The sequence below is a fragment of the Abramis brama genome (genome assembly GCF_963993115.1).
Source record: "Abramis brama genome assembly, chromosome: 17".
Taxonomy (NCBI): Eukaryota; Metazoa; Chordata; class Actinopteri; order Cypriniformes; family Leuciscidae; genus Abramis; species Abramis brama.
Genome location: NC_139979.1, coordinates 7,966,705 through 7,982,569, shown reverse-complemented (window position 1 = coordinate 7,982,569; position 15,865 = coordinate 7,966,705). Strand labels below are relative to the sequence as shown.

Sequence of the window (15,865 nt, the reverse complement as noted above, 5' to 3'; positions counted from 1 at the left end):
TAATATTTCGATGAAATAAATGCAGCCATGGCGAGCATAAGGGACTTCTTTCAAAAACATTAAAATATTGTAATGTTATAAACTTTTGACAGGTACTGTATGTAAATTAGGAAATAAAAAATCTAAATCAACATTTCCTCATGGAGAACTAATTCAGCTTGTTACTCTTTACAGCTCTCCTTTTATAGAATAGACTTTAGCATCTTTGAAAAGGCCTCCATTGTTGTTTACTTATTTGTCAGTAAAATTCTGCGGAAATTAAAGCAGAACTCTTTTGCATGTAGAAATGCAATGTCCCATGTCCCATGTGTCCTGACTGTGACATCACTGCAAAATTTGAAAAAACTATGTACATTTTTACTGGCTATTGACACTTCTACTAATGTTTTATTATGATTTCTCAGGAAAGCTGTTATAAAATGGAACGTTGTGATAGTGGTGTATACAGTACATCTGCAGCTGTCTAATAAAGGAGGAGTATATGCAAAAATTTTCCAAGCACAATTTAGAATGGAGATTTTATGAGAGGAAAGTTTCCAAATAGCCTATGTGTTTATTCATTTTCACGAGCACTATAACCATAACAACCCAAAAGGATCAGGGATGTCATTAATGTCCTTGACTACTGGTTTATGGTCCCTGAAATTATCTCTCATTAAGATACAACATAACTACTACTACAACTAGTTTATTTTGTATATATCATGTTCATTCCTTAGGTCTAACTGAAAATATAAAGGTGATTTCTGAAAATGTTGATATAAAAAAAAAAAACAAGTTAAAGGCCTGTGTGCTGATTTAATGTGGCAAGCCATTTCAACACTTATTCCTTAAAGGGATAGGTCACCCAAAAATCCCATATTTGCTCACCCTCAAGCCATGAGATGCATTAGAGTTTCTTATTACAGCCAAACACAATCAGAGTTATATCCAAAAATATCCTGACTCTTCCAAGCTTTATAATGGGAGTGAGTAGAGCCTGAGATTTTGAAGTCCAAAAAAGCGCATCCATCCATCATAAAAGTAATCCATACGGCTCCAGGGGGGTTAATAAAGGCCTTAAGTGAAGCGATGCATTTTTGTAAGAAAAATATCCCTATTTATAACTTTATAATCACTGGCTTCCGGTAATGGACGTGCACAAGTCTAGTTCCGGCGGAAGAGTGACCTCTGACCCGACGTTTGACGTAGGATGTAGGAGTAGCGTAAGCTTAGATGAGAGTATGCCTCTGACGCTTCAAACAAATAGGGCTCGCAACAACCAGACAGTTTTTGGTACCATTGACTTCCATAGAAGGAAAAAATATATACTATGGAAGTCAATGGTACCAAAAACTGTCTGGTTACTGACATTCTTCTAAATATTTTCCTTTCTGTTCAGCAGAAGAAAGAAATTCATACAGGTTTGAAACAACATGAGGGTGAGTAAATGATGACAGAATTTTCATTTTAAAGTGGAGTATCCCTTTAAAAAATTCTTGTTTAAGACTTCTAATTCATGACTGGTGTTTTGCTTTGCTCTATCCTCTTTTCTTTCGCGTTCGTCAATACGTCATGCGTCGGGTCAGAGGTCACTCTTAGGGCCGGAACCAATTACGAGTTCAGGATGTGAACAGCTCCGATTATCATCTCGTAATCACGGTTACGACATGGCATGAACGCGGCATAAGCTCGTTGTTTTGGTTCAGGAGGAACCGTCAAAGGTGGCTGCTGTTTGTTTGCGGCACTCGGTGACTGTCTACATCTCTTGAAAGGCCTGATGACGTGTGATGTTTGCACGAGCATGGCGGAGGTATGGAAATACATGTTGATAAGCGGACATAGGGCTTTGTATCATTGCATTCAGACCAAATGGAATGATTGGTTGAACATTTTTTGGTCCAGAGACTTCCACGGAAAATATATTTACATTTTTTATTATTTAGACCACTTATCTTATTGATTGTTATCAGGATGTGAAAAAAGTTTTAACCAGGATAACAAAAGGTGTTTCTGAAAAACCAGTATTTATTGGAATACATTCTAAGTGATTTTTTTTATATCTGAACCTCAGTGATTCATAATTCAGTGCAATGTATTACTTATAACAATAAAACCAATGAAACTGAATAAGATTATTCAATAAAACCAATAAAACTGATTATTTGCTACTAGTATTAAAAGTTAAGTGGAAATATTAAATAGAAAATAGTTCAAGGGACTAAATGTTAAAACGGCATGCCACGTGATGATTGGGTGATCGTATAGCAACTGGACGCCGCTCGCGCTCGTCCGAATCTCACCTCTCAAATTCCGTGTTGAGTTGCAAGCACAAGGATTCACACGGTCTATACTTAGCTCTCCTAAACGTCAAAGTCTGCTGCAAAACACGATCTGTTTTTTAGTGGGACGTGATATAATTTTAAAGCTTTAAATGCTTTCTTGAAGGCTGAAAGATTGTTTAAATGTAGTTTTTAGGATAATCAACTCAAGAGTTTGATTTAAAATGCGAGGAACTGAGGATGTTGAGCCCAGTAATGTTTAAGAAACTGTGATTATAAAGAAGAAAAGAGAAACGTGGGACAAGGAAGCGATTTCAAGGAGGTGATTTATGAGTGCATCGGTTAAAGCTGTTCGTGAACTGTGAAAATGTCAATGGGAATTATTTCATTTTTGGCTCTCAGCGTCTTTTTTATTCAAGGTAATTATAAAACATGCAAGTGTGAAATTATTTAAAATGATACAATTATTTAGAGGTCATTATACAAATCATTATTAACATGTTAACATATTAGTCATCAGATGTTAGTAGCCTATATTTGTCATTATTTATTGTATAGGCTATTTATTGTAATAACACCCCTCGTTAAGTCTTGTGCTGCTATAGTGTTAGTCTCTCCATGTAAGATCCTGTAGTAGGCTATATTTATCTTTAGATTTATTGCTCAGAAACGTAACGTTTTCAAAATATTAAAATTGAAGATGCATGATAAACAAAGAAAGAAAATATTATATATATAGCCTATATATAATTTTCAGTCTTGAGGATCTAGCCTGCAAAATGTCCCACTGCCATAACATCTTTGCTTAATGCTTCTGAACTATGATAATCTTGCATCTCTTTTTCTTGCTTGTTCAAAATGTCTAATTTTAGTGCCACAAGGCCAAACTGGATGTGCTGAAGTGGATTCCATGACAGAGGCTGTGGCTGGAGAAAGTTTTCTGCTGGGTTGCATTTCCTGCAAAAAAAGAGCAGAAGTGCCAGGTTCTGCTATTGTGGAATGGCACTTCAAACCAGCTGGAACTGAGGAGTTTATCCAGGTTAGTATAGATTATATGGACCAGAAAGCCTGTTGTCAGGTTGTTCAGTCAGCTTTACATATTTTACACTCTTAAAAATAACGGTTCCGAGAGGGAAGTTTCGCAGCAGTGCCATAGAAGAACCATTTTGGGTTCCTCAAAGAACCTTTCAGTGAACAGTTCTTAAAAGAACCATTTTTGGAAGAACATGCATGAGTGTGAAGAACATTTTAATAATCTGAAGAACCTTTTTCCACCTTCTGTAATGGAAAAGTTCCATCAATGCCAACTGAGCACCTTTATTTTTAAGAGTGTATACAGCAGAGCATATAGTAGAACACTAATCAGTTTAAATTATTATTTTTTTCCGTTTAAATCTTTACATGGTTTTATTAGTAATATCTCTGTCCCTATCAGATTTTCCAGTATGAATATCCTTTCCCCACTATTCTTCATGAAAACTTTGAGGGAAGATTAGACTGGCAAGGGACTATGTGGACAAAGGATGTGCAAATTGGTGCCATCTCCATTAGCAATGTCACATATAATGACACTGGGACTTACCGCTGTACCTTCCACCGAACGCTGTACCTTTCTATGAGTGAGGAGCATGTGATAATAAACAAAGAGGTGGAACTCACAGTTGTGGAAAAAGGTGAGACTCATTCAAATTCCACTCACAGGTGACAAATTTGCATTTCAACTAGTAATTTGAATATGTGAATTTGTTGCTCCCCCAGCCAACCCCGAGCTGGCGACTGTAATCTCTGAGATCATGATGTACGTGTTGATCGTAGTCCTGCAGTTGTGGATGATTGGAGTGCTGATTTACTGCTATAAGAAGATCTACGCCGAGAACGAAGCTCGAGAGGCCAGAAAAGCTGCACGCTCTCAAAACAAGTAAGGCTTACTTTTTTTGCACCAGTTTTTTTCACACAGCATATACACTGCCAGTCAAAAGTTTGGAATAAGGCTGCATTTGTTTGATAAAAAATACAGTAAAACAGTAATATTGTGAAATATTATTACAATTTAAAAGAATTGTTTTCTATGTTAATGTATTTTAAAATGTAATTTATTCCTGTGATGTCAAAACTATATTTTCAGCATCATTACTCCAGTCTTCAGTGTCACATGATCCTTCAGAAATCATTCTAATATGCTGATTTGCTGCTCAAGAAATATTTCTTGTTATCAGTGTTGAAAACAGTTGAGCTGCTTAATATTTTTGTGGAAACTGTGATTAAAAGTTTGGGGTATAATGATTTATTTATTTTATTTTAAAAGAAAGAAATTAATACTTTTATTAAACAAGGACTGTACATTTATTCAAGTGACAGTAGGCTAAATCATCTTATTTAAGATTTCTATCTTTTTTTAAAAATGCTGTTTTTTTTGTTGTTTTTTACTTTCTAACAATAAATGATAGTAATTGAACACTAAATCAGCATATTGAAATTATCATGTGACGCTGAAGACTGGAGTAATGATTCTGAAAATTCAGCTTTGTCATCACAGGAATAAAGTATATTTTAAAATATATTAAAATAGAAAAAAATATTTTAAAATGTACTAATATTTCGCAATGTTACCGTTATTGTATTTTTATCAAACACTCAACCTTGGTAAGCAGAAGACACTTCTTTCAAAACATTAAAAATTATTCCAAACTTTCGACTGCCAGTGTATAAAGTTGTTTATACCTTTCTGATTCAAAATGTACTTTTTCATATATTGTTTTCACAGATTTATTGACTCGAAGGACCCTTGTGATGGTGTGTATTTGGAATAACTACAGTTTTGGTTAGTAGGCTTATTCATTTTCAGTGAATAGACACTATAGGTTTACTAAATTAATGCTAAAATAGTTCTATTTGATGTTACAAACCTTGCATTGCATTGACTAAGCTAATACAGAACACAGAATGATTAATAATCCACTTGGTAATAAATCAGATACGACATTGTATCAATAAGACATTATACCTATGCAAAATTGAATCAGGAATATAAAGAGTCTGAATAAACAGATAAATTAAAAGGATAAACAGAAGAAATTAAAAGGGTTTGTAGAAAAGAAACAAACATCTGGTTTCTTAACTTGGTTGTTTATTGACTGTTGATAAAAAGATAAGTATGCAAAGACGTACAGACAAGTGTTTTAATCATCAATATTGTTTTTGTTACCAAGCAAGATTTTGGACCTGATTTTGTGACAGGTTGTCTGCTTGAAAAAAAGAAGAAAAAAACAGTAAACAAATCAGAGGAAACAACATTCAAACTTATCTGGTTTTGCAGTATGTGATAAAACGCCTAGTTTTAAAACAATGGCAATTTAAATTTGAGTTTGTTCGCTATTATTGTGAATTGGAAGTTTCTTGTTTCCCATTTACTATGTGTCCCGTATAGCCTATATAGTAAAGGAGACAAACAAGTAAAGTAAAAATGTAATAGATTTCATCTTCCCAGAGCCTCAAGCTCTTCAATTAGGAAGGCATTTGAATCCCTGAGAGCTGCATATAAAAGATCTTTCCCTTTAGTGCCAGCAGATTTAATTGGGCCCATTAATAAATCTCTCATCTTCGTTTGTGGGGTTCTCTCAGCACGAATGGAACAGTAATCCTCGTCTGAGATGACTTTTTTCTGATAAAGTTCATCTAGGATGGGGTCCACATTATGAACTCGTTTTATCAGCTCTTTCGAATTCCTATCGATGAAGTGTTCCTCTATGAAAGAGATGTAAACATGCACGTGGTCAGATTGTGAGGATACTGATGATGAGTTCATATTAATATTTTGTATATATGAAATTATGAACAAGGTTTATTTGGTAATAAATAAACACCCTCATTGTCTTCACCAAAGAGTGAAGAGATTTAAAACCTACCTTACCAACCTAGACTTACTCACCATTAGATGGAGCCCTCGGGCCTGGTTGAGGAACAACTGGAGCTACTGAAAAACAAGAGGAGGATGTAGATGTGCATGTGGTCAGATTGTGATGATGGAGTTCAAATTAATATTTTTTATTTGGTCATATATGAAGTTATGAACGCACTTAGGTTTATTAGGTTATAAATAAAACCTACCTTACCAACCTAGACTTACTCACCATCAGATGGAGCCCTCGGGCCTGGTTGAAGAACAGCTGGAGCTACTGAAAAACAAGAGGAAGTTAATGATTCTCGTATTTAATGGGGGTTAGGCTACACGAAGGAAACTGAAAGTAAAATTAAATTAAAGTCTAGAGTACAATTACATATAGGAATCGTAAATAATTTAACGAATTCTCCTTTCGATTCTGATTCTTCTTAACGAATTAGTAGGCTAGCCTACTTTGAGGGAACAATTATGTCTATTTGACAAAAACAAAGAAGAAAAATAAGTAAATGCAATTTGAATTTGCATTAAAATACTTTTTACGTTTTACTTTTAAATGGAACAGGTTCTAAATTCTGAAGAACTGGTTTTAGGTTTCCAACTTATAATTTTTAATTCTACACCAAGGAAAGAATAATTCGGCCTTGTAGGCTACTTTGTCTACTCTTTCTGAATTTAGTTTTCTATTCAAAATAGTTTACTTACTGAGTTCTATGTTCTTTCTGAGCTCCTCTGCCAGGTTATTTTCTCTAATAGCCTTTAAAACTTCGAGTGTCACAGGAACAGCGCCTGTCGAAGTGAAAGTGTTCACCATTTCATCGGCGAGATCTAGAGCGTCTTTAATTTTGTCGATTGTAGCTTGTCGTACTCGCGGTTCTTCCGTCCGATCGCGCAATTTGATTTTGAACTTTCTTAGCTTTTCCTCCCCCAGATCCTCAAAAGTATTCTCCAGTTCTTGCTTAATTTTTTTCTCCATGGTTCCTCAAAGTTTCGTGGCTCTTCTACAGGCTTTTGGCAGGCGGAAGATGAAGCGCGGGAAAAGACCCCTCCTGTTTTGCGCCGAGATGAAGGCGTGTCTTTAGACTTTCAGTATGACATTTACATTGAGCATTTCTTTCCTCATTTCATAACCAATTTCTTGTAAATGCTGGGGTACAAGAGAGTGTACTTTGGTATGTTTTTTATCTACGTTGGTATGATATTTAAGTTTGTAATAATGCAATAAATTGTACCTCAGAGAAAGTGTATGAATAGGAGGCACCTGCATCTCCTTTCCCATTCTGCATAGGCCTATTTCATAATCCAAAAAATATAAAGATGATTCAATGAAACAGTGAAAATTACTTATATTACATGCACACATAGATCTCGGGTTCCTCCTATATCAGTTTCAGTTTGCTGTAGCGATTAATTACTTATGTGACCAAAAGTAATTAATTTTCCATCCCGGTCACACTAAATGCGTCTCTATAGCACGCATTGTGTTTATCGTGCAATTTATACGCCAAAATGAGTTTTTACGTGCATATGATGCGCATGGGTAGGTTTAGTAGTGGTAGGGTAGGGTCATTTTCGCGTATAAATTGCACGATAAACACAATGCGTGCAATAGAGAATGGCCGATTTTAGTTTTTTTTCTGTGGAGCTTATGTGATCCACCTACCTAAAACCGTTGCTAGTTTAACACTATTGTTGGAAACTAATGCAGCCGCTTTACTTCCTCAATGCCAGGTCAGTCAGAAACTTCACAGGTAGCATTTATTTTGTGAGAAAGTACTTTGTAACTAAACTGTTTTCTAAGGTAGGCTACTGCAATGTCTAAAACCTTTTTTTTTTTTTTTTAAAGTGTTATCCTGCTATCCTTATTTTATTATTTAATGCAATGACATTTATTATAGCTAGCTGTTATAAATATAATATTAGCAGAACCATTTATTTTAAAGTGTATCTCATTTGTCTCAACTGTGTAAGTTTTCCTAATGTATCATTTTTGATACTCATTATTTAACATGATTTTTTTTCTAAAAAGTGATGTATGCAACCTAACCGAAATTTCTTCAGTCCAGGAAGTGTTTATTTTGAAATATTACTAACAATACAAAAGTTATTCTTATGTTTAAAAATCAGTAAAGATTTCACAAAAGGACACATGTGCCACAAACTGAAGGGGGATGTTTTTAGAATTAGACTGAAAGGTCTTTTACCTGCTAAAAAAGTATAAACTATCAATCAGAGGACAGAAGGCATGTGATTCTGTAAAACAGGTTTTTCAGCAAGGTTTTGATCATGTTGATAATTCATGAGCCTTAGAAATGTTCTTTTCAAATATGATACAGTGTATTGTTTGTGTGAAAATACATTTGTGAATTATGTATCAGAACAGGTTTTCTCTTCAGAGGAAATGCAGCTAAACCATTTAAGTCAATTCCTTTGTAAATTGAAAAAGTTGTTTAATAAAGGTTTTTCTTTTTTGAAAGAATTATTTTTTCAGACATCTGGAAAGACTTTTTAGGAAGGCACATGAGGGTCTACAGAATTCACAGATAAGGAGAGAAAAGCATGTACAATCAGAGTCCAGGGAACAGGTAGAACAACTTTGCCAGCGATGCTCTGTCTTTACACGCCATTTGTCTGTAGCTCCCGGTCATATCTGAACTGTCAAAACGTCTAAGAACCTGTAAGAGGGGAACATAATAAACATCTGTGGCATGAAACGAACATTTGAATGTCAACGTACACACAGAAAAAATATGTTGACCTTTTCAAAGGAACATAATTCACACAAGTTGCTCTTGCAGAAGCATGTGATTTACCTTCCTGAATAATTCCTCAATGTGATCCTCGTGTGCACATTTCGTAAACACATCCACTATGTACTGGACATAAAAAGTTCCATTCTGCACATGCCTGTAAGATTTGGTTTCTGTAGAAAAAAAATCATTTGTGGAGTTAGGATCTTTCAGACTCTCCACAATAATGAAATGGATATTGTGTATAATGACTGGTTTTACACTGAGAAACATCTTCAAATAATAATAAATAAAGTTCAGTTGAATACAAATGAGCTATTTTATATAAAATTATTTTTCACTCTTATACACTCTAATTCTAGACTCTTAGAAAAAAGTGTTTTATAGGGGTCCATGTGGTTTTATGTAGAACCGTAGGGTTCATGACTCAATTTTAAAGAAAACTTTCTGCCAAAAAGCACTTTACCCGGGGTACAGGACATCAGAGAAATGAAGTCTTTCTCCTTGTGCACAAAGTCATCGCCCTCTATTTCCATTGGCTCATCAGGCTCACCGTCACTGGCCCACACGCGCCCATGCTCCCCTGAACAGAGATTTGGTTAAGAGTGTGTCAGCCTTCTTCAAATAGGACAACAATCAATGGTGAGTTACTACTATACAATGATGTCCTGAGAATTCAACAATGAACAATTGTATTTTTAGTCATTTTCATACCTCCCCTGCAGGCTTGGATAAGAATAACCTTCGGTTTATTACGCAGAGCTGGACAATTCTCAGAGTTCAGATGACGGAAGATATCATCAACAGGGAAAGTATCAGAGGGGTTGTCTGTTTTATGATAATGGACACCCAAAATGGCATCCCTCTTTCCGTGGGACATTATAACCACAAATGTGCTGTCTGAACTTGCATGTTCGTCCCGTTCTGCAAAGTTCTTGACTGCTTGCTTCATTTCCTGCCAAACAAATAAACTCCATTAAATAAATCAAGAGTACAATTACAATTAGAAAAACATATTTGCTTTAGTTCAATAAAAAGCTATATGTTCCATATGTGGATCATTTTCTCTACATGCAGTAAAAAACTGTCATTTTAAGTAATATCTTATGAAATAATAGTTTTTCTTATGCACCTCTGCAGAGACATTGGTGTACTTGACAACTTGATAATCCAGCTCCTTTAACAGCCATTCCATGTTCTCTTCATCTCTCTCTGCCCCTCTCCTGGTCATATCCTTATTATCAAAATCTCTGTTGTTGATAAGCAGGGCAAGACGTGTTCTTGCAAACTTGTCTTTTGGTTCATAAATCTAATAAAAACAACCAAGAGATGTTAATGCAGAATTTAAACACAACTAATACAATGGCAATCTAGAGCAACTGTCATGCTATAGTAACATTAGCGTTGTATCATTAGAAAGACTACTGATGTGTATGCGTTTTATTAACGTGACTAAATTGAACTATTTTACTTTTTCCTGGTAATGTTTTATGAATAGATGTTTAATACTTGCCTCTTCTCCATTTTTTTCAAGTATATTGTTTTTAAATGGTTGGCTGCACGGAGTAACCTGCAATTCTCTCTGCCAATCATCTGACTGAGGAAGCTCAACCTTCAGACTCTGACCTGATCTTGCGTCCACACGTGGCTGAGACACTGTTAAGTCTAGAAAACACAACACAGCTCATAAGCACATCATATTTTTCACCCCTAAGTTTTGACATTCCAACCTGAAACCTGAGATTACAAGTCGAGGATAATTGCCTGGAGCTTTGTGGAACGTTTGTAGAAAACGCGAGTGAATTGTGTATTGTGATATTTTTCTTAAGTTAAATGAACACACTCATTTTCTTCACCAAAGAGCAGGGGTGTAACGATACTCTCATGTCACCATTCGATACATATCACAAAACTGAACTCACGGTATTATTGCAATACTCCAAGACATATGGTAAAAGGTTAACAAAAAAATAACTTGATTAAAATGCTAAATTTGGTTTTACATTGGGGGTGGATATGAATAGGCTTGGACTTGGTAACTCAATGCACAGGACAATGTTGAAACCAGAATAAAAATATTGATGATTCTGAAGCTGAAAATACAGAGTTATTTTAGCGAACATGCTTGCACTCTGTCACTGACTAGATATATTTAAAATAATGTAGGCCATTTTTTACTGGTAACATAAGACATTTGGCATTATCAGGAACCACAAATATTCCCCCATTGCATTAATAAACATTATATTTGATATTATGTACAGTATAGTTTAATACTGACACTAAAACTCTGTAAACTTGAATTTTTTCTCACACAGTAATTTTTATTTTTGATGAACTATACACAATACATATTATCACTATCCACAATACATATTGTTGCATTTTTGTATTGTGATATATGATATATTGTTACACCCCTACCAAAGAGTGAAGAGATTTAAAACCCACCTTACCAACCTAGACTTACTCACCATCAGATGAAGCCCTTGGGCCTGGTTGAGGAACAACTGGAGCTACTGAAAAACAAGAGGAGGATATAGGGTTAGTTCACCCAAAAATGAAAATGTTGTCTTTAATTACTTAGCCTACTTAATTACTTACATGTCGTTCCAAACCCATAAGATCTTCGTTCATATTCGTAACAAATTAAGATATTTTTTATAAAATCTGAGCGCTTTCTGACCCCATATATAGGTTATTACCACTTTCAAGGCCCAGAAAGGTAGTAAAGACATCATTAAAATAGTTCATGTAACTACAGTGGTTCAGCGGTAATGTTATGAAGCGACGAGAATACTTTTTGTGCACATTTTCTTCTCTTCCATGTCTGACATTGTTCACGTAAGCACCACAAAGCATGCGTATGCGGACGCCGGCCAATACTGTTTACAAAGTGAACACCATCACAGACTGACAGGAAAAGAAGAAATTGTTGAATAAAGTCGTTATTTTTATGCACAAAAGTATTCTCGTCGCTTTATAACATTAAGGTTTAACCACAAAGCTCTCAAATGTCATCAAAATATCTTAATTTGTGTTCCGAAGATGAACAAATGTCTTATGGGTTTGTAACAACATAATTTAAATTTTTGGGTGAACTAACCCTTAATGATTCTACTGCAAATCTTCACGTTCCATATTCAAACCTCAATGTGCACAACTAGGCCTATTAATTCTACCAGAAACGTACATTTCCAGAAAAAAAAATCTTGGGGGAAAAAATATATTTTTCTTAAATCTGAACGTTGAGACATATGGAGGACATGCTAAACTATGAGAAACACATATCATGCCATCTCAGCATGTTTTTATGATTAAATAAAATACATTTTTATACGCATTTCACCCCTAAAATGTCAGGCCCTGTCACAGACAAATTTGTATATGTCAGAATGGTTTCCTAATGAATTTCTTTGATACAAATAGCATTTTCTTATTGATCACATGTCCCTGATTGTATCTAACATGGTTTTATAATTCATTTAAGAAATATAAGTAACTTTTCGGTCAACTGTAGTACACAAAATCACAGAATACCCACAGGCACTCATATAGTTGTAAAATAAATACCTTTACATAGGAGATTTTTACAAAAACATAGTAGTGGATATATACCCCCACCTTCATCTACACAGTTAAAGAGATTAATTAATTAATATTTCCTCAAATAGTACACTTTTGTCATATTTCCTGTGTGACAGGACTGACCATGGCGTGACAGGACTGACGGTACTGTGACAGGACTGACTTTATGGATTTTGATGATGCAGAAAAAGTTATGTTTTTTGTTCTTTATTTAAGTTTTGATTGGCATTTCTTTTTTAAATTATTATTATAATTTTAATGTTAATGTAATATTAGACTATGGTTAAATTCAGCCAAGGACATACATAATATTGCCAAAAGTATTGGGACAGCCCTCCAAATAATTGAATTCAGGTGTTTAAATCACTTCCAATGGCCACAGTTGTATAAAAATCAAGCACCTTGGACTTCATTTTACTATTGCATGCGTTAAATACATAAAATATGCAATAAATGTAATAAAAAAGAACAATAACATTAATTTGTAAGGCCGTGTCACACAGGAATGTGACAGGGCCTGATGTGACAGGGCCTGACGGTTGGCCATTTTAAACTGCCATTACTCAGCCTGCTAGCATGCTAGCATAAAAACTGTTAACATGCAAGCAAGGAATTTCAATAACCTTTTTAGAAATGTTTTGGATTTAAAACATTTTCATTATTTTCTGGAATGTTTTAGCGTGACAGGGCCTGACCCTTTAGCTCGTCTTCCTAAAAAAAATATACAAAAACAAGCTTAAAATCATACAATTCAATGACAGAATTCAGCCTTAATCAATGTAAGCTTCACCTGGGTCAAATGATGTCACTTCCTCTGAGTGATACCCTTAAAGGCATATTTCAGACATTTTATGTAGAGTTTTATGTAAACATGACAGGACTGACCAAAACATGGGGACAGTTGTAAAATAGAATTTACTTGTAGAATGTATATATAATTTCATGTTTTTGATCAGTTGATGTGAATGATAACAGCTTAAACTTGTTATTGATGAGGGTTTTTTTATAAATAACAGTTTTTAGCATAACAAAACTATGAAAGCTGTAGCTCCAATTTGGCTGGGGACAAGGACATTGACAGGATTTGTAATTTTCAAAAGTGTTTTTAATAAAAAAAAAATATCTGAGAACCAAATGAATGTCATATTCCTTTACAGAACAACTCACAGAAATCAACTATGAGCCAGTTTTAGAAATTTTTGGATGAAATACTTTTTTATTCACTGTAACAATATTCAAGGACAGATAATGTACGTTTCTGGTAGAATGTCCCTATACATGGATTGGGATATTAATGAAGAATTCAGCTGTAATTATTATTATTATTACCGATTATTTAACTGGCCTTTCCCCGTCCTTACTATTCTCCTCTTCAAAATATTGTAATCAAGTGTTTAATGGGCGTTACACTGAGGAAATTGAAATTAAAAATGAGTTATAGCCATAGTCTAGAGCACAATTAGAAATAGACTCGTAAATAATGTAAGGATCCTGCTTTCGATTCTGAATTCTTAACGAATCTTTTAGTAGGCTACTTTTGGGGAACAATTACAATTATTTTCAAATTAAAAAATAAAAGAGAGAGAGAGAGAGAGAGAGAGAGAGAGAGATCCATTAGCATGAAAAATCCTTTCTGTTTCACTTCTATAGGCTAATTATTAAAAATTCATAATACATAACTTCGCTAAACGTGCACTCTTCTCCTAATTTGTGGTTTGTTAAGATTCAGCCAGTTTATTCACTAACATGAAAGAAAACTACTATAGGCTACTTACTATAGCTTATTATTTGTTTTCTTTCATAACGGTTTACCTACCGTGTCTAGTGTTCTCTCTGAGCTCCTCTGCCAGGTTATTTTCTCTAATAGTCTTTAAAACTTCGAGTGTCACAGGAACAGCGCCTGTCGAAGTGAAAGTGTTCACCATTACATCGGCGAGATCTAGAGCGTCTTTAATTTTGTCGATTGTAGCTTGTCGTACTCGCGGTTCTTCCGTCCGATCGCGCAATTTTTTTAAAAACTTTCTTAGCTTTTCCTCCCCCAGATCCTCAAAAGTATTCTCCAGTTCTTGCTTAATTTTTTTCTCCATGGTTCCTCAAAGTTTCGTGGCTCTTCTGCAGGCGTTTGACAGGCGGAAGATGAACCGCTGGAAAAGAGCCCTCCTGTTTTGCGCCGAAATGAAGGCGTGTCTTTAGACTTTAAGTATGACATATTTACATTGAGCATTTCCTTCCTCATTTCATAACCACTTTCTTGTAAATGCTGGGGTAGCTACAAGAGAATATGTTTTGTAGAAGTTTGTAATGCATGCTGTAGCCTATTTAATTATGACAACTAGCAGAGAACGGAAAAAAGCTTGCTGTTAAACTGAAGCAGCAATAGACCTCTGTTCCTCAGAGAAAGTCATAATTTGCTGGAGAGTGGAGACACATGCATCTCCTTTCCCATTCTGATTTGTCATGATCCAAAAAATATAAAGATGATTCAATGAAACATGAAAATTACTTGCATGCACACAAAAGTCCCCTTACGAAAATAAGTAGCCATAGCCTACTTAAAATTGATTTTATTAAGTATACTTAAGTTCAAGTACTATATTTTAAGTATACTTTATGTAGTAATTAGCCTATATACTAATATCAATGTACTAGAATAACTACTTGTAAGTGTACTGTTTTAATACTATGACTAAATCGGCCCACTTTTTAGAGTTTAAAGTATACTTTAAGTGTAACAGTACTAAACTTTGAGTACACAACTAGTTTACAACTAAGTTTTCGTTTGTACTGCAACTATACTACAAGTGCAAGTGAACTTATAGGTATACTGATAGTTTACTAAATACTTGTAGCACATTTTTTAGTTTATAAAGGTAGGCCTACACTTTGAAGTACACTCTCAGTATAGGCTACTTTAGTAGTATAGGCTATAGTTTAGGCTACTATAGTAGTATAGGCTAGTTTAGTAGTTTTATACTGAAAGTAGGCCTATACTTGTAAGTTTTCTTAAAGCGAACAAATCATCACTACTATGTTCCTATATTAGGTATTATTTTTTTATAGCCTATACTTGAAATATACCTTTAACTGTACTTTAACTTTTTCCAATTTTAAAAACATTTTATTCTAGTTTCATGCATTATTTTTGATCAACACTTGAATGTGGGTTACTTTCATAAAAAAGCAACATTTTGAATATTTTGTTAGAGTACGTCCGGATCGGATTCAGAATGATGATCAAAGATGGAGTAGATCGAGTCCATCAACACCCTTAAAGCTTCATATTTGTTAACCCTTTCTGGGTCCACATTTCATTTGGTAACTTTAGGCAGTTTTGAACTTACTGTATATGCAGTTTAATGTTTGATGAA

At 34.6% G+C, this 15,865-nt stretch overlaps 3 protein-coding genes across 5 annotated transcripts; 1 reads left to right on the top strand and 2 right to left on the bottom strand.

The window, feature by feature from the left end:
• The first annotated feature begins 1,650 nt into the window (after positions 1-1,650).
• LOC311066851 (sodium channel regulatory subunit beta-1) lies at positions 1,651-7,404 on the top strand. 2 transcript variants are annotated; one of them, XM_084088249.1, is made up of 6 exons: positions 2,272-2,680; positions 3,134-3,300; positions 3,697-3,934; positions 4,020-4,179; positions 5,026-5,082; positions 7,167-7,404. In XM_084088249.1, the coding sequence occupies exons 1-5, from the start codon at positions 2,629-2,631 to the stop codon at positions 5,069-5,071; spliced, it is 663 nt and encodes a 220-aa protein (XP_083944375.1). In that variant the 5' UTR covers positions 2,272-2,628; the 3' UTR covers positions 5,072-5,082; positions 7,167-7,404. The 2 variants fall into 2 exon arrangements, with proteins under 2 accessions (XP_083944376.1, XP_083944375.1); XM_084088250.1 differs by lacking the exons at positions 2,272-2,680; positions 7,167-7,404 and adding an exon at positions 1,651-1,792 and having other exon boundaries at positions 5,026-5,174.
• pycard (PYD and CARD domain containing) lies at positions 5,375-7,231 on the bottom strand. Of its 2 annotated transcripts, none has more exons than XM_084088251.1 (4): positions 6,865-7,231; positions 6,392-6,436; positions 6,190-6,234; positions 5,375-6,005 (listed from the first exon to the last, which is right to left on the bottom strand). In XM_084088251.1, exons 1-4 carry the CDS (start codon positions 7,133-7,135, stop codon positions 5,737-5,739), a joined length of 630 nt encoding a protein of 209 aa, XP_083944377.1. In that variant the 5' UTR covers positions 7,136-7,231; the 3' UTR covers positions 5,375-5,736. The 2 variants fall into 2 exon arrangements, with proteins under 2 accessions (XP_083944377.1, XP_083944378.1); XM_084088252.1 differs by having other exon boundaries at positions 6,190-6,231; positions 6,865-7,218.
• Positions 7,405-8,211: 807 nt separating the features above from the next.
• caspa (caspase a) lies at positions 8,212-14,669 on the bottom strand. The gene is made up of 8 exons (XM_084088246.1): positions 14,314-14,669; positions 11,384-11,428; positions 10,423-10,574; positions 10,042-10,218; positions 9,624-9,864; positions 9,376-9,492; positions 8,973-9,082; positions 8,212-8,834 (listed from the first exon to the last, which is right to left on the bottom strand). The coding sequence occupies exons 1-8, from the start codon at positions 14,582-14,584 to the stop codon at positions 8,727-8,729; spliced, it is 1,221 nt and encodes a 406-aa protein (XP_083944372.1). The 5' UTR covers positions 14,585-14,669; the 3' UTR covers positions 8,212-8,726.
• Between the last annotated feature and the right edge of the window lie 1,196 nt (positions 14,670-15,865).